The sequence below is a fragment of the Pygocentrus nattereri genome, chromosome 11 (assembly GCF_015220715.1).
Source record: "Pygocentrus nattereri isolate fPygNat1 chromosome 11, fPygNat1.pri, whole genome shotgun sequence".
Classification (NCBI taxonomy): Eukaryota; Metazoa; Chordata; class Actinopteri; order Characiformes; family Serrasalmidae; genus Pygocentrus; species Pygocentrus nattereri.
The window spans coordinates 261,686-287,500 of record NC_051221.1 but is presented as its reverse complement, the minus strand read 5'-3'; the positions used below and the strand labels follow the sequence as shown (position 1 = coordinate 287,500).

The window sequence follows — 25,815 nt, the reverse complement described above, 5'->3', positions numbered from 1 at the left end:
AGCTATGTTGTCAGGGGCGAAAGCTCCTGGTAGGGTCTCCCAAGGCAAACAGGTCCTAGGTGATGGGCCAGACAAAGGGTGACCCAAAAACCTCATATGACGAACAACATCAGGACCCAGTTTCCCTCGACCGGATTAGGGATACCAGGGCCTCACCCTGGAGCCAGGCCTGGGGGGGTGGGCTCCTCAGCGAGCACCTGGTGGCCGGGCCTTTACCCATTCAGGGCTCAACCCAAATGAGCTACATGGGACCATTCTCCCATGGACCCACCAACTGTGGGAGAGGTGCTTTTGGGGGTCCAGTGCAATGTGGATCGGGTGGTGGCCAAAGGCGGGGGCTTTGGCATTCCAATCCTCGGCTACTGGCTCTTGGAACAGGGAACAAAGTAACTGTATTCTGAAATTTAACTTGCACTGAATACAAACACTTGTAGCCTGTTACATCTCAACCCTGCCTGAAACAAGCAAATGACAAGGTATTACAGCATGGCAAGATAGTCAATGTATCTGGAGATAAACTCCAGAATTGTTTGGGCCAGTAGATACAGCTCCAAAAGATAAAATACAGTGGTGCAGCTTTTTCAGTCAAAGGACAATTAATGTAACCACGATTGGCTAACTTCTTATTCAAGTATAGTCACATGGTTCAATATGGAAATCATCCCTATTGCAACAGGCGGTTACATTGTACAACCATGTGTCTATATTTAAAAAATGTTTGTCATGTTATGTGACAGGACTGTTTGTAGTTCGAGCCTGAACCGGGTTTTGTGACCTATACATTTTAGAATTACAGTATACAGTGAGTACCTGTACCTAATTTTAAACTGTATAGAAGGTTTTTCATATTGTTAGTTGAGAATATAGATTACATGGGTGACATTTCTAAAAATAATTGTGAACTTGAGTATGAAAAGAAACAATTTATTTCTCTGTTTCTCTCAGCAGCCTGAGAACACAAAAACAATATGTATTTCAACTATCTACAGTATTACTTGAAGGGATGAGGGGTAAATCAAGCAGTAGACAGACTTAAACTGCAGTGACATAGACGAGGTCGAGAACAACATGCAAGCAACCAGAGAAGATGGCACTGATGAGAATGAGGCAACTGAAGCATTTTGCATTGGACTCAAAAACATAAGCAGGCAAATCAGTGATCTCAAAACAGGACTCAAAGCAGACCTTAACATGTTCAAAGATGAGTTCATACAGGACATTTATTTGCTGCACTCCATCAGGACACTGACCAAAATCTAACGGCTAACCCAAAGGCAATACAACAGCAACACTTGAAAATGGACAAAGCAATGACACAATTTGACAGCATGGAAAATTGGAGTATTGAGGCAAATAATGAGCTTCAACAAGCACTGGTGAATAAGACGAATGACCTTAAATCTAGATGCAATAATCTGAGGATGCATAAGGCTGTTCAGTACTAATGTTCAAAGAGAGGCTACTCAGAAGTGAACTTTCATGAGATCTAGCAGAGAGACAGACAGAAACACAGAGTGCTGTCATTTGATCATGATTGCACTGCAGTTGCTAAAAAGGTTCTTTAAAGAAAAATAAAACCGTAAAACATTCCACACATTACTGATTGTAAAATGTATAACTCCAGTCTGTCTGCATACTGAAACACTAAGTCAGTAACTCACTGTAGTTTCTTCAGTCTGCAGTGTGGATCTTCCAGTAAATCAGAGAGCAGCTTCACTCCAGACTCTCCTGGGTAATTATAGGTCAGATCCAGTTCTTTCAGGTGGGAGGGGTTTGATTTCAGAGCTGAAGCCAGAGCAGTACAGCCTTCACCTGTAACCATACAACCAGACAATCTGCAGAAAGGAAAGGAAAAGAGAGACAGATTACACTTGCATACAGCAACAACCAGCTGTAGTAGAGAACAAAAACATCAAGCACTAGATTCTGTGAAACACAACTGACATAAAGCAGAACACAACAAAAACATAAGCTGTCAACATGTTCACACAACTAAGTACGACATGTTAAAACTTTCATTCTGATTCTGAGGTAGAGGAGAGATGATAAGGACAAAATTCTGAGAAGAGACAAGACTTCAAAGCAGAAACTATTCTACTCTGGACAGCACTGCAGTATGCAGGTACAATTTTAAAAACAAAATCAGTTATAAGTAAAAAGAAGAAGAAACAAAAAACAAGAAATCAGATATATCCAGTATCAGATTCACAAGACTTGGATTTGGACAACAAATGTATATAGTAATGCTCTTGCTATGTAGCCAGTTCTTTTAAACACTGACACTAAAAACATGAAATAAGCAGAAGGTATACTTGTAGAAGTCAGCATAAAATGAGCATTAATTTTTGCATCTTCAGATGTAACAGAGATCTGAAGAAAGAAGAAACTGAATATACTAACTGCTTATTTCTGCATGTAACAACTCTTGCTAGCACAAAGCAGGCTACCACTAGCAACCTTCACCCAGCCAAGCAAAAGGTTTTTCCCAGACTTAACCAATAATTTAGCCAAAGTCTCTGACAACAATGGTTGTCTGTGTTTTCAGTTGTCCAAATTCTGGATAAGAAATTTAAAAACATTTGTGGCCAAACTGAAGAAGCTAAGAGCAGAACTGAGAGTCTGAAAACCTTCACTCAGGACTGGGATGCTAAGCTACTGGCACCTGAGGCAAAAAGTAGGATATGACAGAAATATGACAAAAAGGGACCTCTAGAACCAAGATTAATATATTTTAAAGTTGGCAACCGGTCATACTGCAAATTGAGGCTAAGCATGGTTGGTTCATGCTGGAGGGATGCCATCACAGCTTAACCAACTCTAACCAACCAATACCCCTGTAGACAATGCATCATAGAGTTCAAGCAATTAAGAGGAGAAAAGCTTCTCTGTAACAATATCCTTCTACAGTGACCATCCACTGAAAGAGTAAGTTCCAAGCCTTCAATGAGGCAAAAGCTTGCCTCCCTTTTGAAGGGGTCTCATATGTATTGTTGCAGCATTGTAGTCTTGTGCAAAAGCAATGAGGTATGACCAATGAGATAGACCTGTCTCTATTAAGTCTCAGATAAATTTGGTTCATTTTCATATTGCAAGACAAACATAAGATTACATTGCGAAGATTACGCAAAATCAGAGGCTATGCCTGTAGATGGTCTTGTAGAGAACTACAGTGACCCTAAATCAATTTCCCTTTAAGTGGTCATCCTTTGGTAGTTTGTCACAAAGTCAAATTTACGTGATTTTTCACTTACCCCAACTGCAGTCTGTTACATGACAGAGAGGCAAATGTGTTTTTATTTCTTTTTTTGTCTCTTTGGTAATTTGTTGCCTATTTCTCTTTCTTGCTTCTTTAGATTAGAACTGGAGTGTAAGTAGCCCAACACTACTAACAAATACTCTAATTGTCACCAAAACCAATTTCCCCAGATAAATGGCAAAATCTTAATCTCAAGTTACACTGATAAGCTGCAAAATTTTGTTTAGAAATAATTATTTAGTAAATTAGACTGAACATACATCATTCACATGTTTACAATATAAATAAAACAACAGTACATTTATTTTGCCTCCAAACTCTGGGAGGAAGAGAGGGTTGCATTATAAAACATTACTATTCAGACACATGTAACATTAGCACAATAATACAGTAAGGCTTGCTTACTTTAAGAGAATATAAGATGCATATTGAATAATGAGAAACCTATGAAAATGACACATGCAAACGATGCAAACTATGGCTTTTGGCAATGTACCACAAATTATAGAAAACAGAAGCAAGTCACCACAAAGCTGAAAGCTTATAATTATCTAAAATGTCTTTGTATGCTGTATTATCCTTCCTATAATGTAATATTAAAATTACCTAAGCCCAAACCCTGAGAAACAGCCCCAGCCCATAATCCCTGCTCCATTGAACTTTACTGCCGGCACTATGGATTCCACCAGGTAACATTCTCCTGGTATCTGCCAAACCCAGATTCCTATCCTTCAGACTGCTAGATAGTCATGCATGATTGATCATTCTAGAGAACACATTTCCAATGAGTCCAGTGGCAAAATGCTTGCTGCTACTCCAACCGATATTTGGCACTGTACATAGTGATCTTTAGGGTGTGCAGCTGCTTGGTCATGGAAACCTGTTTCAGAAAACACCTGGTGCATAGTTTATGTGCTGTTGTTACTTACATAACCAGTTTCAGGTGCTTCAGCACTCAGTGGGCCTGCTGGACTACCTGCTGGATGCTACTTACTCTTCTTCTTCTTTCGGCTGCTCCCTTTAGGGGTCGCCACAGCGGATCATCTGCCTCCATCTTGCCCTATCCACTGCCTCCTCTACTTTTACACCAACCATCTCCATGTCCACCTTCACTACATCCATAAACCTGCGCTGAGGTCTACCACTTCTCCTTCTACCCGGCAGCTCCATCTCCAAAATTCTTTGACCAATATATCCGGTATGCCTCCTCAACACATGTCCAAACCATCTCAACCTGGCCTCTCTGGCTTAATCTCCAAACTGCTCCACTGCATCTTCATCTCCGCCACCTCCAGCTCAGCCTCCTGTCTTTTAGACAGAGCCACAGTCTCCAAACCAAACATCATAGCAGGACGCACTGCTGTCTTGTAAACCTTCCCTTTCACTCTTGCTGCTATCCTTCTGTCACACATCAGCCCTGACACCCACCTCCACCCACTCCATCCTGCCTGCCCCCTCTTCTTCACCTCTTTTCTACACTGTCCATTGCTCTGGATGGTTGACCCAAGATATTTGAAGTCATCCACCTTTACGACCTCTACTCCTTGCATCTTCACCTTTCCACCTGCCTCCCTCTCATTCACACACATGTATTCCGTCTTGTCTCTACTGACCTTCATTCCTCTCCTCTCCAGTGCAAACCTCCACCTCTCCAGATTCTCTTCCACCTGCTCTCTACTCTCACCACAGATTACAATGTCATCTGCAGACATCATGGTCCATGGAGCCTCCTGCCTGACCTCATCTGTCAACCTGTCCATCACCATTGCAAACAAGAAGGGGCTCAAAGCTGATCCTTGATGTAACCCTACCTTCACCTTGAAACCATTTGTCCCTCCAACTGCACACCTCACCACTGTCTCACTATCCTCATACATGTCCTGCACCACCCTAACATAATTTTCAGCTACACCTGACTTCCTCATACAGTACCACAGTTCCTCTCTTGGCACCCTATTATCTGCCTTCTCTAGATCCACAAAGACACAATGCAGCTCCTTCTGACCTTCTCTGTACTTCTCTACCAACACTCTCAACACAAAAATTGCATCTATGGTGCTCTTTCTGGGCATGAAACCAAACTGCTGCTCACTGATCTGAACCTCTCGCCTTAGCCTTGCTTCAACAACTCTTTCCCATACCTTCATGGTGTGGCTCATCAACTTTATACCTCTGTAGTTACTGCAGCTCTGCACATCACCCTTGTTCTTAAAAATGGGGACCAGTACACTGCTTCTCCACTCATCAGGCATCCTCTCACTCTCCAGGATTTTGTTAAACAACCTGGTTAAAAAGTCCACTGCCTTCTCTCCTAAACATCTCCATACCTCCACAGGTATGTCATCTGGACCAACTGCCTTTCCATTCTTCATCCTTTTTAAAGCTGCCCTCACTTCCACCTTACTAATTCTCTGCACTTCCTGATCCACTATCTCTCCCCCCGTTGTCCTCCTCTCTCTCTCGTTTTCCTCATTCATTAGTTCTTCAAAGTACTTCTTCCATGTACTCAACACTCTCTGTTCAATCACTAGTACATTTCCCTCTCTATCCTTTATCAGCCTAACCTGCTGTACATCCTTTCCAGCTCTATCTCTCTGCTTAGCCAAACGATACAAGTCCTTTACTCCTTCTTTATGCTGGATTCTACTTACTGATTATGCTAAAGGCAGTGGTTCTTCTTGCACCCATTTTCCGGGTGCTTCATCTACCAGAGAGATATGCTGGGGACCCAGAGACCTTGCAGTGTCCTCTGGTATTTGAGCAGCAAACGAGAGATCCAAAGTGGCTTACATGATCTCCCTATTGACCGGTAGAGCTTTGGCTTGGGCCACCTCAATCATTTGAGGCCAGGCACCTTTGCTACACCAGACACCAATCGGGAAACATGTGGGCCCACTCCAGTCAGGGAGATCAGTGAAGGGCCAGTCGTCTTATTCCCCCCCTTCAGGGCTCTTCTTGGAGGTAAAACTTTCATGGGGGCCCAGTCAACACATCACCTTACAGACCTTTGTTGACACAGGAGCAGCAGAAAGTTTTCTTGATGCCAAGTTGACTGCTGAGCTGGGCCTACCTATTAAACCCCTGGAGCATCCTCTACTGGTTATGGCCATCGATAGGCATTCTCTGGGGTCTGGGCCCATCACTCATCGCACTGGGCCAGTCATCTTGCAACAGGCTTCTTCTTCGTTGAAAAGAAGGATGGAGGCCTCTGCCCCTGCATGGACTACTGCAGTATCAACACCATCACTGTAAAAGACCGCCACCCCCTGCCCCTCATGTCAACAGCATCTGAGGCACTGCAGCAGGCCACAGTATTCACTAAGCTGGACTGACGCAGTGCTTACAACCTCACCCACATTCGGCAAGGGGATGAATGGAAGATGTCATTCTTCACCCCCACTGGGCATTACCTTATGAGTACTGGGTAATGCCAACTTCTTCTGGTGCTTTGTGAGGAACCCCATCGAACCATTGAAGCCCAAAAGGCATAGCGCTAACTCAGTACAGCGGTGATGTGAGCCTGGCTCTGGGTCACCTCAAACACAACCTTCCAAACACGCACTCTATTGCCCCTATACATTTTTTAGTCCTTCTAACTGGTTTTTCATTTCTGCACTTGGGTCTGCCTCCCTGCCATCCTGTAGCAAGTACAGCATTCTGATATGAATTACAGAGCATCATAGGTTTCAGTAGTGTGGGAATTTGCTAAATGAAAGTCAATGAGCAAACAAAAATGATGCTGTAAAAGGAGAGTGGTATGAGCTTCCTACTGGACATAACATTTGTTTTAAATGTTCCAAAGTGGTAGAGTGGTAGAAAGAGTGGTATAAATGTATTCTCATACTTGTTCACAGCTTGTTAAATCCCACCATACCTCCCCCTATATTCAAATATCTAAATAGTTCCTGCACATTCTGAATAGTTGAAAATTAGTCCATCTTATCAGATCAATAAGCTTCTGAGAAGTTTTCACCTTTAAATATAATTAAAAATCAAGGCTTAATGTTTGCTGTTTCATATCTAATTTACAGAAAGTTTACCTGAGTATCTTCAGTTTACAGTGTGAGCTCTTCAGTCCAGCAGAGAGCAGCTTGACTCCTGAATCCTGCAGGTCATTGTTACTGAGGTCCAGAACATTCAGAGAGGAGTTTGCTGACTGTAGACCTGATCCCAGACTTTCACAAGCTTTCCCCCCAAATTTACAGAAAGCTAGTCTGCAAAGGATACATCATTATTATTTAATCTTACACTATAATTAAAGGAGGACTTAAGCGTGGGAAAAGAATATGTCAACATACATAGTAAGCTACACATTTATTTGTGTGTTTTGTATTACTAGGATACTTCAAGTGAGGTATTCTCAAGAGAATTCTTAAGCACTGATATTGATTTTATTATTATATCATGTTGATTTATAGGTTGCTGTACCTCAACCTTTTTTTCCAATCAGAATTTAATTCACTAAAGGTTCACCTGAGTATCTTCAGTTTACAGTGTGGATTCTTCAGTCCAGCAGAGAGCAACTCCACTCCTGAATCCTGCAGGTTATTGTTACTGAGGTCCAGAACATTCAGAGAGGAGTTTGCTGCTTGTAGAGCAGAGCTGATGGTTTCACATGAATGCTTGTTGAGATTACAGCCAGCTAGCCTGCAAAGAAATATTTAAAACAATACATGTTTTTGGTAACACTTAATTTTAATGTCTGATTCTTAATATCTAAGATAAAACTTACAAATGTGACAACATTTACTAGAATTTGTTGCCACATCAGGTCAATATGAATTCAGGTTTTTATTATGGGTTCTTGTGTCTTTAACATTTAAAAGACGTTTAGAAGTGTAAGTCATAATTAACCACATGTTTACAGTTACAAACTGTAGGCTATTTGTTGCTGAAGAGGTAAGGTTTTGACTGCAGGTCCACTGTTGTCCCAATAATATGTAGGTGGTAGTTCTTTTTCAGCACAGAAATGACACTGACATTGTAATCAATGTGTCACTGCTAGGTTGAAAGTGGCTCAACAACCAAGAATGGCTCTGCAGTCAGAAACTACAACAAAAGCAAGGACGAGCTACAGAAGAGGGGTTTCTGATAAAGTGGACAGAGGATATGCATACTGCTTTAATAAATAACTAATTAAATAAATAAAACACTTATCTTTTGACTGGTAAGTCATCAAATCAATGTATATATATAATGATTTAGGTGTAAACTCACACAGCATTTTTGCAGACAGACACGGCCGGGACAAGTCTCCTATAACCCTCCTCTGACGTGTTGTATTTCTTTGGGTCCAACTTGTTCAGAAGTTCCTCTGAGGTCAGAAGCATGCAGGCGAGTGCTGAGCACTGTCCAGGAGAAAGTTTCTCCTCTGAGTGTTTCTCTGAGTTTAGAAACTTCTGAAGCTCTCTGGAGAGAGACTGGTCATTCATCTCAGACAGACAGAGGAAGAGATTGATGGATCTGTTAGTTGAGATTTGATATTGTTTCTGCTCTCCTTTGATTAATTTCTTGATGTACTTTCTGGTTTCCTCTGTGCTGCTCTGTGTTGGTGTCAGCAGACCCTGCAGGAGTCTTTGATTTGACTCCAATGAGATGCCCAGCAGGAAACGGAGGAAAAGATCCAGTCGTCCACTCTCACTCTTTACTGCTTTATACACTGCTCCCTTCAGAACCTCATCCAGTGGGACATTCACCAACCACTTTCTGTTTAGTGGTTTAAAAAGCCATAATAGCTCATTTTTCTTGTTCTCGTAACAATGAATCACATAAACAGCAGCCAGGAACTCCTGAAAGCTCAGATGAACAAAGCAGTAGACCTTCCTCTGGTAAAGCACACATTCCTCCCTGAAGATCTCAGTGAAAATCCCAGAATACACTGAGGCCTCAGTGACATCAATGCTGCTCTCTCTCAGGTCCTCTTCATAGAACATCACATTGCCCTTCATCAGCTGTTTGAAAGCCAGTTTAGCCAGTTTCAGAAGAATGGTTGTGTTGGATTTCAGCAGGTTCTTTGGGTCTCTCTTGTCTTTCTTCTCATACTTCTCATTCTTCTTGTTGGTCTGAGTGATCAGGAAGTGTGAGTACATCTCAGTCAGAGTTTTAGGAACTTCTGTATGACGCCGTTTCATGATCTGCTGAAGAACAGTGGCTGAGATCCAGCAGAAGACTGGAATGTGGCACATGATGTGGAGGCTCCTCACTGTCTTAATGTGGGAGATGATTCTCTCGGCTTGGTCTTCATCACTGATCCTCTTTCTGAAGTACTCCTCCTTCTGTGGGTCACTGAATCCCTGAATCTCTGTCACACGGTTAATGTATTTAGGAGGGATCTGATTGGCTGCTGCTGGTCGGGAGGTGATCCAGATCAGAGCAGAAGGAAGCAGCTCTCCTTTGATGAGGTTGGTCATCAACACACCCACTGATGATGTCATTGTGATGTCAGATACTTTCTCACACTGTTCAAAGTTCAGTGGAATTCTGCTTTCATCCAGTCCATCAAATATAAACACAGCTTTGATCTGATCATAAATCTCTGGGTCCAGATGTTTGAGCTCAGGATGGAAGGCACACAGAAGTCCATGAAGACTGTATTGATCATCTTTAATCAGGTTCAGCTCCCGGAACGGAAGCACAAACATGAAATCTACATCCTGATTGGCTTTTCCTTCAGCCCAGTCCAGAATGAACTTCTGCACGGAGACAGTTTTTCCAATTCCAGCGTTGCCTTTGGTCAGAACAGCTCTAAACTTCTGCTCTTCTGGTCTGTGATCTTCTTCTCTTTCTCTGTGTCTGAGACTGTCAGCCTCCACAGCTCTAATGTTCTCTTCCTGTGTTTCTCCTCCAGGAGCTTGTAAAGGTTTAAAGATATCTAAGCAGTTGATTGGAGAGTCTTGTAAGTGTCTCCTGGGTGTTTTCTCCATCTGTAGAACCTCATGTTCTTCATTCACTCCTACACTTTCTCCCTCTATGATGTAGAGCTGAGTGTAAACCCTGTTCAGAAGAGTTCTGTTTTTTTCGCTTTTGATTCCCTCAAATAAGCTGTCATACTTGTTCTTCATGCTGGTTTTGTGTCGTTCTAAGGTTCTGTGCAAGTCATTTCTGGCTAGGTGAGAATCCTGCTGCTGGTGTCCAGTTCTCACCATTTGCAGTGCTGTTTCTGTCCAGTTCAGCCTAAAAAGACAAAACCCAGAAATGCTAACACCATCACGTAAATGGCCATAATAAACCACTGAAACTGCTTGCCACTTTCATGTAGTTTTATTTCATTGTACTTGATCTTACACTGACGCCCTGCTTTATTAAGGTTCCATATAACGAGTGCTAATTTGCATGAGCAGTTTAACAGATTTCATAAGCCTGGCCATATTTATGAGAAATATGTTTCAGGTGACTTACAAATGAAAATTTCACAGATGATGATGTGTGCAAAAGATAGAGAAGAAGGCTTTTGCATACACTAACTGTTCTTGATAATCATGATGATTAGCTTTCAAAGAGGTGAAACAAAACTAAACAAATATTTTTAATTAGGCAAAACCAACGTTACTCTGAATAACAGCAACAATCTAATCAATCTAGCAACTTTCTAACCCAGTCACTTTGCAGGGTCACACCACCTGTGCCCTTCATGACATTAATTAACCAGTAAATAATAATAAATAAACTACTACTATTACTACTTTTACTATTACTACTACCACTACTACTAGTACTACTATTATTAATAATATTACTGCTATTACTATTATGACTATTACTACTGCTACTACTACTAACACTACTACTACTATTACTACTAATATTACTACTATATTACAACTACAACTACAGCGACTATTACTATTATTATTTTTACTACTACTACTATTATTTTTTACTATTACTACTACTACTAATATTGTTACTATTACTACTACTCCTGCTGCTATTACTCTTACTACTACTACTATTGTCACTACTATTACTACTGTGACTATTATTATCAGTACTACTACTACTACTATTATTACTGCTACCACCACCACTATCACTACTACTATTACTACTACCATAACTACTACTTCTACTATTACTGCTGTGATTAGTACTACTACTATTACTACTAAGGCTACTCTTAGTATTTTTACTACTATTACTACTATTACTATTACTAGTATCACTACTACTACTACCACCCTATCATTGGTACTATTACTACTACTATAACTACTACTACTACTATTACTACTGCTATTACTACTACTATTATTACTACTCAGACTACTATTACAATTTTACTACTATTAATACTAATATTATTACTATTACTATTGCTATATTACTATTACTATTTCTACTGCTACTACTATTACTACTACTACTACTACTGTTACTACTGTTACTATTACTATTACTGTTAATACTACTACTAGTATTACTACTATTAATATTGCTACTACTGCTACTACTGTTACTATTACTATTACTGTTAATACTACTACTAGTATTACTACTATTAATATTACTACTACTGCTACTACTGTTACTACTACTACTACTTCTACTGCTATTACTGCTACTGCTATTACTACTAATACTACTATTATTACTACTGCTATTACTACCACTACTACTATTACTACTTTGACTACTGTTACTATTACTTCTACTGCTACTGCTACTACTACTACTACTATTACTGTTAATACTACTAGTATTACTACTATTAATATTACTACTACTGCTACTACTGTTACTACTAGTACTACTACTACTACTATTACTGCTACTGCTATTACTATTACCATTACTACTACTACTCCTACTATTATTACTATTACTATTACTACTATGACTACTATGACTACTATTGCTACTACTTCTATTACTATTATTACTACTACTGCTATTATTATTACTACTACTATGACTACTACTACAACTACTACTACTATTATTACTGCTACTCCTAGTAGTACTATTATTACTGCTACTACTATTACTACTTCGACTACTGTTACTATTACTGCTACTGCTATTACTACTACTACTACTACTATTGCTACTACTGCTATTGCTATTAGGTAAAAAGTGAGTAAATAAAAGAGAAGACAACAGAGACGAGATGAATTTTACTATATTACTACTACTACTACCACTATTACTATTACTGCTACTACTACTACTACTACTATTAAAATTACTACTACTACTACTACTACTACTACTATTACTATTACCACTATTACTATTACTACTTCTACTAATACTATTACTAGTACTCTATTACTATTACCCCTATTACTACTACTACCACTATTACTATTACTATTATTACTACTACTACTACTACTACTATTACAACTAGTAGTAGTAGTATTACCACTATTACTATTACTACTATTACTACTACTACTACTATTACTGCCACTTCTATTACTGTTTCCACTATTACTACTATTACTATTACCACTATAACTATTACTGCTGCTACTACTACTACTATTACTACTACTACTACAACTGCTACTACTACTACTACTATTTCTACTGCTACTGCTGCTGCTAATATTACTACTACTACTACTACTACCACTACTATTCTTGCGATTACTACTGTTACTATCAGTACTACTATTGCCACTACTATCACTATTATTACTGTCACTATTATTATGACTATTCCTATTTCTACTCCTATTACTACTACTACCTCTACTATTTCTACTATTACTACTATTATTACTACTACTAATATTACTACTATTACTATTTCAATTACTACTATTACTATGGTGTGTGACTATATAACTGTAATTGAACAAGAGCTAACAGTTACCAGTTAACTAAGCTTCAAAATTGTGTATTGTTAACTGTAAGAAGATCTTTGGAAAATATTCAAGACTTTTTTGAAGAAAATGTTTCAGCACTTCATAATTTTTCTAGAATTGCATTTAAGAACATTCTTCATGTTGTCTCAAGATTCTTTTATTTTTTCAGGCAAGCTTTTATGAACATGACCCAAGTTTTTGACTTATGCAGGTGCACCACAAGTCCTTGAGTAAACATTTAGTCTTAAAGCCTTACAGTAGCTATTAATGGATTAGCCTGTTAATGTGCTGGTTGTTAAACAAAGTCATATTTTTACCAAGGTTCAAGGATATTTAGTGTATGTGTACGCTTTTCTGCATTTTAATAACTTCATAAGAACATAGTTTCAGTTTGCAAACATACAACATATACATGTTTGTGAGCCAGTTATTTTGCCTTCCTCCAAACTGCATCTGTGTTTTTAAAGGAGGACAAACAGATCTCTCCACCTATCACTGTTCTGTAGCGGTGCATGTGAGTGTTGACATCAGTGTTGTTCTATGGACAGCATCACATGATCAGAGCATTATCCAAACATGAGAGCTGAGCCCAGAGCGGCTCTGCTGGTCTATAAACTCTCTGCCGAGACTGCAGCTGTTAATGTTCAGTGACGACATTTCAAACTATCCACAATAACGTTAAGATCATATGACACCAGCGTACAGAACACCAGCGTGTCCACTCATCAGTGTTACACTGAGGGGAAATAACTCACCCTGGACCAGAAGGCGCAGCTCCACTGCTGAGATGAGGATGGTTGTCAATGACACCATTACACTTCACAGACACACAGCTGGGTTCTCCTCCTCTGCTGAATGTAGGAGGGTCAAACATGGACCGGTCACTCTTCACAGACACAGAGCGGGGTTCTCCTCCTCCTCTGCTGAATGTAGGATGGTCACGCATGGACCGGTCACTCTTCATAGACACACAGCTGAGCTCTTTTCTTCTTCTTCTGAATGTAGGATGGTGACGCATGGACCGGTCACTCTTCATAGACACCCATCTGAGCTCTTTTCTTCCTCTGCTCAATGTAGCAGGTTCACGCATGGACTGGTCACTCTTCATAGACACCCATCTGAGCTCTTTTCTTCTTCTTCTGACTGTAGGATGGTCACGCATGGACCGGTCACTCTTCATAGACACACAGCTGAGCTCTTTTCTTCTTCTTCTGAATGTAGGATGGTGACGCATGGACCGGTCACTCTTCATAGACACCCATCTGAGCTCTTTTCTTCCTCTGCTCAATGTAGCAGGTTCACGCATGGACTGGTCACTCTTCATAGACACCCATCTGAGCTCTTTTCTTCTTCTTCTGACTGTAGGATGGTCACGCATGGACCGGTCACTCTTCATAGACACCCAGCTGAGCTCTTTTCTTCTTCTTCTGAATGTAGGATGGTCACGCATGGACCGGTCACTCTTCATAGACACCCAGCTGAGCTCTTTTCTTCCTCTGCTCAATGTAGGAGGTTCACGCATGGACTGGTCACTCTTCATAGACACCCAGCTGAGCTCTTTTCTTCCTCTGCTCAATGTAGGAGGTTCACGCATGGACTGGTCACTCTTCATAGACACCCAGCTGAGCTCTTTTCTTCCTCTGCTCAATGTAGGAGGTTCACGCATGGACTGGTCACTCTTCATAGACACCCAGCTTAGCTCTTTTCTTCCTCTGCTCAATGTAGGAGGGTCAAACATGGAGAGGTCACTCTTCATAGACACACAGCTGGGTTCTGGAGATCCTGCACGCTTTAACCTAGAGAAGTTAATTGAAAATGAGAGTGTGAGTTAAACATTGTGTAATAGTTCTTTCTCCTTTCATTCATTGTTTTTCTGTTTGCTCAGTTTCAGTGCAGATGAAAAGTTACTCACTTTGGGTGGGAGGGTCCTCCTCCACTAGTGGGACTGTGACGCTTCATTGTAGAGTGTTTTAGTCTTTACACACACAGCTGCTCCCTGGCTGCGCCCTGTTAACAGGTACAAACACAAAGTGTGACGTCTTTACACGCAGCGCGACGTCTTTACACGCAGCGTGACGTCTTTACACGCAGTGCGTCGTCTTTACACGCAGTCCGGCGTCTTTACACGCAGCGCGTCGTCTTTACACGCAGCGTGTCGTCTTTACACGCAGTGTGTCGTCTTTACACGCAGTGTGACGTCTTTACACGCAGTGTGTCGTCTTTACATGCAGCGCGGCGTCTTTACACGCAGTGTGTCGTCTTTACACGCAGCGTGTCGTCTTTACGCGCAGTGCGGCGTCTTTACGCGCAGTGCGGCGTCTTTACACGCAGCGTGTCATCTTTACATGCAGCGCTGCGTCTTTACATGCAGCGTGTCGTCTTTACACGCAGTGTGACGTCTTTACACGCAGTGTGTCGTCTTTACACGCAGTGTGACATCTTTACACGCAGTGTGTTGTCTTTACACGCAGTGCGGCGTCTTTACACGCAGTGTGACGTCTTTACACGCAGTGTGTCGTCTTTACACGCAGCGCGGCGTCTTTACACGCAGTGTGTCGTCTTTACACGCAGTGTGTTGTCTTTACACGCAGTGTGACATCTTTACACGCAGTGTGTTGTCTTTACATGCAGTGTGTCGTCTTTACACGCAGCGCGGCGTCTTTACACGCAGTGTGTCGTCTTTACATGCAGTGTGACGTCTTTACACGCAGCGTGTCGTCTTTACACGCAGCGCGGCGTCTTTACACGCAGCGTGTCGTCTTTACACGCAGTGTGACGTCTTTACACGCAGTGTGTTGTCTTTACAAGCAGTGCAGCGTCTTTACACGCAGTGTGACGTCTTTACACTCAGCGTGTCGTCTTTACACGCAGTGCGGCGTCTTTACACGCAGTGTGACGTCTTTACACGCAGCGTGTCGTCTTTACACGCAGTGCGGCGTCTTTACACGCAGCGCGTCGTCTTTACACGCAGCGTGTCGTCTTTACACGCAGCGTGTCGTCTTTACACGCAGTGTGACGTCTTTACACGCAGCGTGTCGTCTTTACACGCAGTGCGGCGTCTTTACACGCAGTGCGGCGTCTTTACACGCAGTGTGACATCTTTACACGCAGTGCGGCGTCTTTACAGAAATGTTAGGAGCTGAAATGTCTGACACTCCTCTCCAGGAATCTACACACAAATCATGACTAGTTATTTCTGATCTCAGTGAATCAGGGCCTCAGTGTAGGACAATAGGTTCACTGTCAGGGCGACAGGAAGGGACATCTGACAAACGGATGACATTACAGGCTTCAAACACCAGCGGTTGATGAAAACACAACTCATGAACTCGTTAATTCAACGCTGTCTTTACTGCTTTAAATCTGGAAACATTTGAACGGATCTCCAAACAAACTCAGTCAAAACGAAAGTGAAAGCATCCCGAGCTGCTCCAGCTGCTCGGAAACATTGGATTCTCATCTCTTCACTGCGTGATAAAGTCACTTTACTCACCTGTAGATTAATAACAGTCTGAGTCAACATGAGATCTTAGATCTGCAGACGTTGACCTTCAGTAGAGCCTCCGAGAGCGTGCAGAAGATGGTGGTGAGGCCTTTTTCTCTTCCTCTCTCTCTCTCTCTCTGTCATTTGACAATGGTTGGTCTGGCTGGATTGGCTGAGCCGAGGCATGTGGACAGGGTGTAGCTATGGCTGTTCTGCAGCCAGACAGAGTTTCCCCTGCAGACGTCCTCCAGCTTTAACTAGAGCTTCCGCCATCAAGTGGCCTACTTAAGGAATTTACTGAGCTAGCAAAGGAAAAAAATGCACAGCAGTTATTTTTCATGAAGAATTTCACACATCCACACTTTCATCATGTAAATTACGTACATCACTGTTTCAGGGCTTCAACAATAATATTCATATTTTGGGCCACGTTGTTCAGTCAGGTGACCCCCTACTCATCCGTATTAATGAGTGACCAGGCTTTGAGTGACCAGCTGACCTACTGGATTCACCTCAGAGGAACCTACACACACACACACACACACACACACTCACATACACACGCATACACACACACACACATACAGATACACACTCACACACAGACACACACACACGCATACACACACTCACATACACACGCATACACACACACATACACACGCATACACACACACATACAGACACACACACACACACACTCACAGAGACACACACACACACTCACATACACACACACACTCACATACACACGCATACACACACACACACTCACACACACACACACACACACACACACGCATACACACACACACATACAGACACACACTCACACATACACACACTCACACACACACACACAGACACACACTCACACACACACACACACAGACTCACACACACTCACACACACTCACACACAGACACACACACACACACACACTCACACACAGACACACACACACACATGCAGACACACAGACATGCACACACACACACATACAGACACACACAGACACATACACACTCACACACACAGACACACACTCACACACTCACACACACACACACAATGTGGTAAAAGAGTTAAAGTGATTCCGTCTGAGTGAGTCATTCTGGATAGCTATGTACTTTCTATAATGTGGCTTCATGGCTACTGAAGGGGACACCATGGGAATGAAAGTACAGTGACATGATTGTCTGGTTAGCCGCATTTCTAAAAGTCGTTTGAAACCTGGAAAAGCAGAAAGTGATGTTGCACCTGTTCTGTAAAATTCTCTTCATTTTCTGTACGGTCTTTACTGCAGAGCAGTACTAATGGCATTAAACTCCTCACGAGATCCACTCAGAGCGCCGCAAAAAGGAAAGCATACTGTCCTGCACTGATGTGGACGTTAGCTGGGTTTTTAATGGAGGTGACGGCCAGTGGGGTGCACTGCTCAGACTGTACAAGCATTTGTTGTTTGTTGCTGTTATTCTAAATCTAAGCTGTCATGTGTTTTATGTGCTGATTTGTGTTGAGCTCTGGGTTCAGTTCATTCAGGCTAGTGCTCAACACTGGGAGAAAGTACAGGGTCAGGAGTGACGTTCCCTTTATTTCCGTGGTTCCACCAGGACCTTTTTCTGCTTGTTCTAGAGCAAAAGAGCATTTTCTAAGCAGAACATGACGTCTCCTGATTCTTCACCTGCGCAGCACCATGCTATAAAACCTCATATAAAATGTTTGCAGCCTCATTAACCCAAATGAGACCGTGGTTAAGGTGTTAACCAGTGTTCTCACGGGTTTGCTCAGTAGAGCAGGTTATCAGTGAGCTGCGCTGAGTACTGAGTGCAGTGTGATCAGACACAGCTGAGGCGTAACCATCTTTAAGAAGCAGAAAGAGGAAAGGCAGGGATCAAAACGCAGGCATGACCAAAAAACCAGCTCGGAGCTCAAGACACACAGAGACTTAGCAAACAAGCAAATCAAACAAAACGAGTCCTAGGATGAGTGTTGTGTGGGTAGTGTGGTGAGAGTGGGCAGAGCCAAGAGGAGGCCAACTGGAGCTTGGAAGGGCTGAGATACTGGACGAGGCATTCCCAGATGATCTGGTGTTGATCTGAGAAGTGTGGTAACCTGACTATCCTGGATGGTCTGTGAGAAGACTCAGGGTTCAGCCTAGAAAGTGTCACAGGTTCCTCATAAAGTCGGACAGAACCTCTTATCAATCAATGAGCATAGAGGATTGAGAGAACGCCCGGATGCTGCGGGATGAGGTGGAAAAATATCTGGAAGTCAGGATGAATGACCTATGTGGAGATCACTAAGCCAACTATGAGCACCCAACATAGAGGGTGATAGAAACAGGCAGTCTCAACCTCTCCAGAAGGTTTGTGGTTTCCCAACCCTGCAAATGTGAAGGCACAGTACTACTAGAGTTTAATTCATGATGCAACACCAATAGGAGTTTTGGGCAAAGCTTCATTCACCTTTTGTAAGTTGGCCTGGATATGAACATCTGCCAAATGCTTAAATGTAAATGGATAATCAGGAAGATGGTGAGGGACACCTATACTGTTGCTAGGCTCCGATGACAGGATTACACAAACAGTAGCGACCATGATAGGTGGCACACCTATTCAGGAGGTTCAGGAGGTCATGGACACAGTAGAAGAGGGATTCCCTGCCCATAACGATGAGAGAGCAGTGAAGCAGTCATACTTACACATACTTGGGAAATGTCCAGGAGTTTAAAGGAACAGAATTGAAGGTGAAAGAGTCAAACTTGAGAATCTCTAGCAGTTAAAGATGTGAACTACAACACTGGGAGGATTGTTTTAACTCTTTGGGTCCACCTCCCATTCCTGCCCATCAACCCAAAACACACCCAAAGAGCTGACACTGACCAGCAGAGTTCATTTAGAGTAGGGGTGGCGAACAGTTGTCCTGGAGGTCCAGTGTCCAGCACACTATGGTGATTTTCCTGTTCTAACATACCAGCTAAACCTGCTAATTAACCTCTGAGGTGAATCAGGTGCCTTTGAGTAGGAACATGTGGGACTCTGCTGGTCCAGGACTGAAGTTCACTGCTCCTGATTTAGAGTTCGTCAGCATTGTCATAGCTTGGTTTTCTGGCAAGGAGGTAGGCTGTTCTTTAGGAAAACTGCTTTTCTTTGATGATAAAAGTTTCTAACGATTAAAGTATGTGAAAGTATCTAGACTGTACTTGCTTTCAAGAACTTTAACAAGACCTGTTGGCAGAGGAAGGCGAGAGGTTAGGCTGGTGAGCAGAGACTGCCAGCTCACTTGTACTTCCCAAAGGCTCCACATGAATATTAATGTACCCTGTCCTGACCCTTAAGATGGAACTTGCATTAGCAGCTCACAAGAGGTGGAACCAAAACAGAAGGCATGATAGGAGGGCCAACAAACTGGCCGTATAGGTGTCTTCTGATGAATGAAGGCCCTGGAGACACAGCAGTGCTGCTGGGGTGTCCACTCACTGTCCACTCTATTAGACACTCCTACCTTGTCGGTCCACCTTGTAGATGTAAAGTCAGAGATGACAGCTCATCTGCTGCTGCACAGTTCGTGTTGGTCATCCTCTAGTCCTTTATCAGTGGACACAGGACGCTGCCCACAGGACGCTGCCCACATGATGCTGGATGTTTTTGGTTGGTGGACTATTCTCAGTCCAGCAGTGACACTGAGGTATTTAAAAATCCAGCAGCACTGCTGTGTCTGATCCACTCACACCAGCACAACACACTAACACACCACCACGTCAGTGTTACTGCAGTGCTGAGAATGACCCACCACCCAAACAGTACCTGCCCTGTGAGGGTCCATGGGGGTCCTGACCACTGAAGAACAGGGTAACAGAGTATCAGAGAAACAGATGGACTACAGTCTGTAACTGTAGAACTACAGAGTGCAGCTATACAGTAAGTGGAGCTGATAAAGTGGACAGTGAGCGCAGAAACAAGGAGATGGTCAGAATGTTACAGCTGACCGGAGTGTATACAAAACACAAAATTTAAATAGTCTATAAAAGAATTGAAGTCCCCATTACTGCTACAGTTAAAGTCACAGTTACTGTTGCAGAGTTATAATAACAGAAATCACAGATGAGGTGGTTTACAGTTCAACACTGCTGCACGGTAATGAAGTACCTGATGCAGAACTGCTGAAAACTACAGATGAATAAGAGAAGTGACCTGTGGAAGCTCCTTCCTGCAGCGAGGCTGGAGCAGACTGCTGCTCACTGTGCTCCTTATGCCTACAGTGTTTTGTGGAGAATGTGGGAGGGATTCTTCATGATGACTGACACCTCCCCCGCATCCTCCACTCCACCACCTCCGTCTCCACTGGGTCCAGTTTGGTCCCCAGGACTGAGCTGTACGTTCTAATGATCTAGTTCAGTCTGTGAGTGTTCTTCACCTCAGCACACAGCAGCACAGAAAGTGGCAATGGATACCACAAAGTTCTCAGCAGCTGGTCTCTTACACCAAAAGACCTGAGCCTCCTCAGAAGGTACAGCTGTCTATCTCCCAGATGAACGGCCAGGTACGTGTGGGTGTTAACCACCTCAGTGTTCTCACCCTGCATGGCGACAGGAGCCAGAGGAGACCTTGTTTTGTGGAAGTCCAGCACGAGGATACAGTTTCTTTCCCTGTTCAGGTTTTCTGACCAGGAGTTGTGCCAACTCTCCTGATCGTCCACTCTGGCTCTGCTTCTCTTACTTCGATATGCATAGCTGAATTATTACTCAGCGTACTGTGTACTTTTGCCTTATGTGATGGTTTGATATAAGGGTCATGGGACTGTTCAGACCTAGTCCGTCGCTAATATCACCAGTAACATGTGCAGTGTCCTCCTCAAACACCGGTAAGCATCAGCAAAACAGGCTGTAAAGGCGTTTTTATTTCTCATCCTTTGATCTTTGATTCAAAATATCAACACAAACACAGCCTTTATTTTAAGCACAATGATCAAAAGAAAAATACATTCTCATAAAATGAATGTTTCTCAAATCTGTGTGCACAATAGGTGGCACATTTACATTTAATACTTTGTGCACCTCATTTGCAAAGATAACAGCTGTGATTCTGTCCTATAACACACAATGAGGCTATAGAACACATGGCAAAGGATCTGGAACCGTTCCTCCGTACAGCCTTTATTAAAACTCATTAAAGTACATTTAATAGAGTACATTAAAGTACATTACCCTCATTTTCACTGTAGCCAAGATAAAACAAGAACTGAAAAACATAAAATACTATAAAAAGTCATAATAATAACAACAACAATGATCATAATAATTATTATAATAATAGTAATACTAGTACTACATTTAACATATACATAACAAAGACTCGGCAACAATAAAACACATTAAAAGAATTATCAAAGTGAAACAGTAGCTAAAACACACCAAAGTCATATTAGAGGTTTTAGAGCCAAGCTTTAGAGATTCCTGTAATAAATTCCAGCTGAAAGCGGATTTTCCCAGTTCAGTAAAAGCTGATCCGATCACTGGAACGAGTCTGAGCATTCCTCGTGTTGGCGTACGCTCAGTAAGAGCACTGTATTCACTGCCGTGTGAGGAGAGGAACCCGAGTACCTGACATGGACACACTGATAACTCTGGCTGGAGCTTTGGCAGACCTGATGCCAAGTTTAGTCCCACCCAGCTGAAATTTACATTCATTTGCATTTATATCAGTTTTTTGTCTGTCTATCAATCTATCTACTGTGGGGAAGGCCAGAGCTGTTTCTTCTGCTGTTTCCATTCTATTCTATTTATTTATTACTTCATCTGATGTTCACATTGAGTTCTCCTGGACCAAGAATCATGAGAATGAGGCATCATTTTTGCTTAGAAATGGTCCAGGACAAATATCCAGGACAAACTGAATGCATGGAGAGACGGGAACAGGACTTCAGAACAATGAATGCAAGAAAAGCCTTTCAGAAATAAAAAATTAACCAAAAAACAAGCACCAGCAATCAATGACCCAGTCTCCTTTGCAGAGGAGTTGAACACTGTCTCTGCACGTTTTGATATCCTCAGCTGTTCTGGAGAACATGAAGAGCCGCTTAGGGCTCTAGCAAAAACAGACCCAGCATGCACTGCCCCTCTCTTCACACAACAGGATGTTCACCTGATGCTCTGAAGGTCCAAGACATGTAAAAAAGCAATAAAGCACCAGATGGCAAGCAAGAGTGCTTAAAGTCTGTGCTGTGGAGCTCTCACCTGTCCTCCATTTACTCTTTATGGAGTCCATCAGGACTGGGTCAGTACGAACCCTGTAGGAAACATACACGGTCATTCCTGTGCCCCCCCCAAAAAAAAACACCCCTCTGAACTAAATCATGACAGGCCAACTGCACTTCAATAAGGGTGAAGCGCCTGGAGAAACTGGTGCTGAACTCTATTCTTCCAGCTGTTAGACCACAGCTGGATTCTCACCAGTTTCTCACCTATATGGTTAAACGGGGAACAGTGGACGCTGTGGCATCTGGAGATACCAGGTCACTTTGCAAGAATTCTCTTCAGTGATTTCAGCTCCACCTTCAACACATTCCAGTGACATCAGATGATGAAAAACCCCCAGTATCTGAACGTCCCTCCACTCCTTATCTGCTGGCTGCACAGCTGTTAGGACAGGTAAGGTCCTGTGCTCAACACCACTATTAACACCAGAGCTTCACAAGACTGCATTCTAAGTCCATTTCTGTTTACCCTGTAAACTAACGACTTTAGAAGCCCCTCACCAGCGACCCCCTATCTAAGGTATTCAGACGCTGCTATACTTGGACTGTAACTCGGTCTCAGCTTACCAGTACTCCCTCTCCCATCTAACACAGTGGTGCACAAATGAATATCTACAGTAGAACATCTCAAAGACAGGAGATGACCATCAGCACATCAAACTCCCACTGCACTGTTCACCGCTCGGTTACCGTTACAATCATGGGGAAGATGTGGATGTGGTAGACTGTTTTAAGTGCCGTGGACTCTGGAATCGGAACAATGAAGCCAGCGTTGACCAATGTACATGAGATGTCAGCAGAGACTTTTCTGTCATTAGAAACCTGAGGGCTTTTATCAAAGCCCCTTCACTGCTCCTGCTCCTCCGTAGGATCATGACTGAGTCTATTATCCTGTACTGTTCCACCTGTTACTTTACAATGCGTGTCAAACTTTAACAAACTTTAAAACCATCGATCTCAAAAGAACCCGATAACCCACCGCACCGTTTCTGCACTTCACTCCCATCAGGCCAGAGATACAGAACACTCGTGTGTGAAGAAGCTGCTTTGCTGGACGTTTGTACTGTCGGCCGTATCAGCCCTCAACAAGCCTCCCCTCTGAAACAGATGCTGTAAAGCTGCTTCTAAAGCTGGCTGATATTCAGGCTCCATGTGTTTAAACACGCTTATTGATGGTATTTCTGTCTGTATTTTATGTTTGTTTTGATATACATTTGAATAAACGCTGTAATTTTCTAATGTCTGGTCACGTATGTACGAACAGCACAGGCTGTGAAAACAAATGTAAAGAATCTCCTCGGATCGTATCTGTAAACACTGTATAAGGTCCCCTTTTGAGGGAGGCGCATGCAGGGGCTCATGGGAGGTAACACTTTCCAGAATGCATTTTCAGCACGTGTGAGAGCTCCACCCACTTTTTTATTCAAGAAATTTCACGTTGGGCTTTTGAAGCACAAACCCTATTAGAAGATTAGTTCCTTTCTCTCTGCTCCAGAACAAAGACTCTTCAGTAAAACGGTCCCATTTACTCACTGGTTTGAATAACTGAAGCTTCTCTTGGTAATTGGCTCCTCACAGCCCTCAACGTGAACTGTGTAATGCAAATTAAAGGCTGACACCCTTTTGTACATTGTTCCAGTGTTTGCTTTGAAACAGTGTTTCAGTGAGTTTACGGTCTCTCTGTACCGTTAAAGAGCCATAGAACTAACGTTAAACTGATAACAGAGGAGTGTGGGGCTGTGGGAGTGAGAGTTCAGGAAGGAAGGCCTGACTCTCAAACTCTACTGTAAGAAATGGATTCGAATGCATGTAACTGGTCCAATCTTTATATGAAGTCTTGACCATCATACATTAAGGTAATGCATCTGTTATCAACACATGTGGGACAACAGAAACAGCGGTTCACTATATTAATTAACCAGTAACATCTGCATTAGTTACTGTGGTTACATATTAAGTGTTGATTAGCATTAACTAATGTATTTGTTTACAGTAAAACCAACAGACGGCACTGATGCTGACTGATGTGGTCTTCAAGGGCGATGGTAAGATCTTGGCCACGCAGGCAGATTTAAAGGCCTGCACTCTTCTCACACTGTTGCTTAACATCATTTACAGTTTGATTCACTTCAAGGCCGATGTGTCACGATGAAAGGCTGATTGGAAATATGACCACATATGACCACCTCACCAGGCCGATTAGGACACTTTACCTTTGTTACGTGATGTGAAGTGCACTCGCCGTAAAGGAATTAACAACATGAACGTCAAGCAACAGCGTGAAATGATCAGTCGCCGTCCAACCAACTGTTGAAGCATCTTAAGCAAGTCATGCTTTAAAAATAAATTGTCATTGGTCTTCCACTCAGCCTAGACGGCTAGCTTACTTCATATCAGCCTGATGGCCATATAACTCCGCAATGTAAAACACCTTCTAATCAGCCTGTGAGGTTATAAACCCCCCCTCCCCCCTCACTAAAAAAGAAAACAGCAAGCAAGTGAGTAAAATGCCAAAACGCATGAGACCCCAGTTCTGCTATGACCCAGTCTGCCAGGTCATGGCAGTGAGGAGCGAGCCCTGAGCATTTCCTGAGATGGTGGCTTGGTGACCCTCTTATACAGCACTGTGTCTCTGTGTGGTCAATCACAGACCAGCACATGATACAAGATATACACAACAACAGACAAAACACAGCAGCCCAAACTATTTCACTCATACAGTGATACGGTATCCTACACCCAGCGCGATTCACATGCATCTGTATCTGACTGTTCAGTCAATGGTGTACTCTATTCTATTGATCGATTTATCTGTCTGTCTGTCTGTCTGTCTGTCTGTCTGCCTGCCTGTCTGTCTGTCTGTCTGTCTGTTGTCTGTCTGTCTGCCTGCCTTCCATATTTATCTTAATCATTGTTTACAGAAACCTCACATCCACACACCCAAACACACATACTCACAACCCATCCCTAAACCTTACTGAGCGATCAGTAAAACTACGATTAC

General features: G+C 42.6%; 1 protein-coding gene across 2 annotated transcripts in view; it reads right to left on the bottom strand.

The window, feature by feature from the left end:
• The window catches only part of LOC108415092 (NACHT, LRR and PYD domains-containing protein 3-like), a 19,337-nt gene extending 2,646 nt beyond the window's left edge, over nucleotides 1-16,691 (bottom strand). The window contains exons 1-7 of one of the 2 annotated variants that reach the window (XM_037542464.1): nucleotides 16,562-16,690; nucleotides 14,981-15,075; nucleotides 13,824-14,864; nucleotides 8,474-10,429; nucleotides 7,730-7,903; nucleotides 7,297-7,470; nucleotides 1,662-1,835 (exon numbers count right to left, since the gene is read on the bottom strand). In XM_037542464.1, the coding sequence (XP_037398361.1) occupies nucleotides 1,662-1,835; nucleotides 7,297-7,470; nucleotides 7,730-7,903; nucleotides 8,474-10,429; nucleotides 13,824-14,864; nucleotides 14,981-15,027 (3,566 nt within the window). In that variant the 5' untranslated portion in view covers nucleotides 15,028-15,075; nucleotides 16,562-16,690. Of the gene's footprint in view, nucleotides 1-1,661; nucleotides 1,836-7,296; nucleotides 7,471-7,729; nucleotides 7,904-8,473; nucleotides 10,430-13,823; nucleotides 14,865-14,980; nucleotides 15,076-16,561 lie in introns of both variants that reach the window. The other variant, XM_037542465.1, reaches the window with a different exon arrangement.
• Between the last annotated feature and the right edge of the window lie 9,124 nt (nucleotides 16,692-25,815).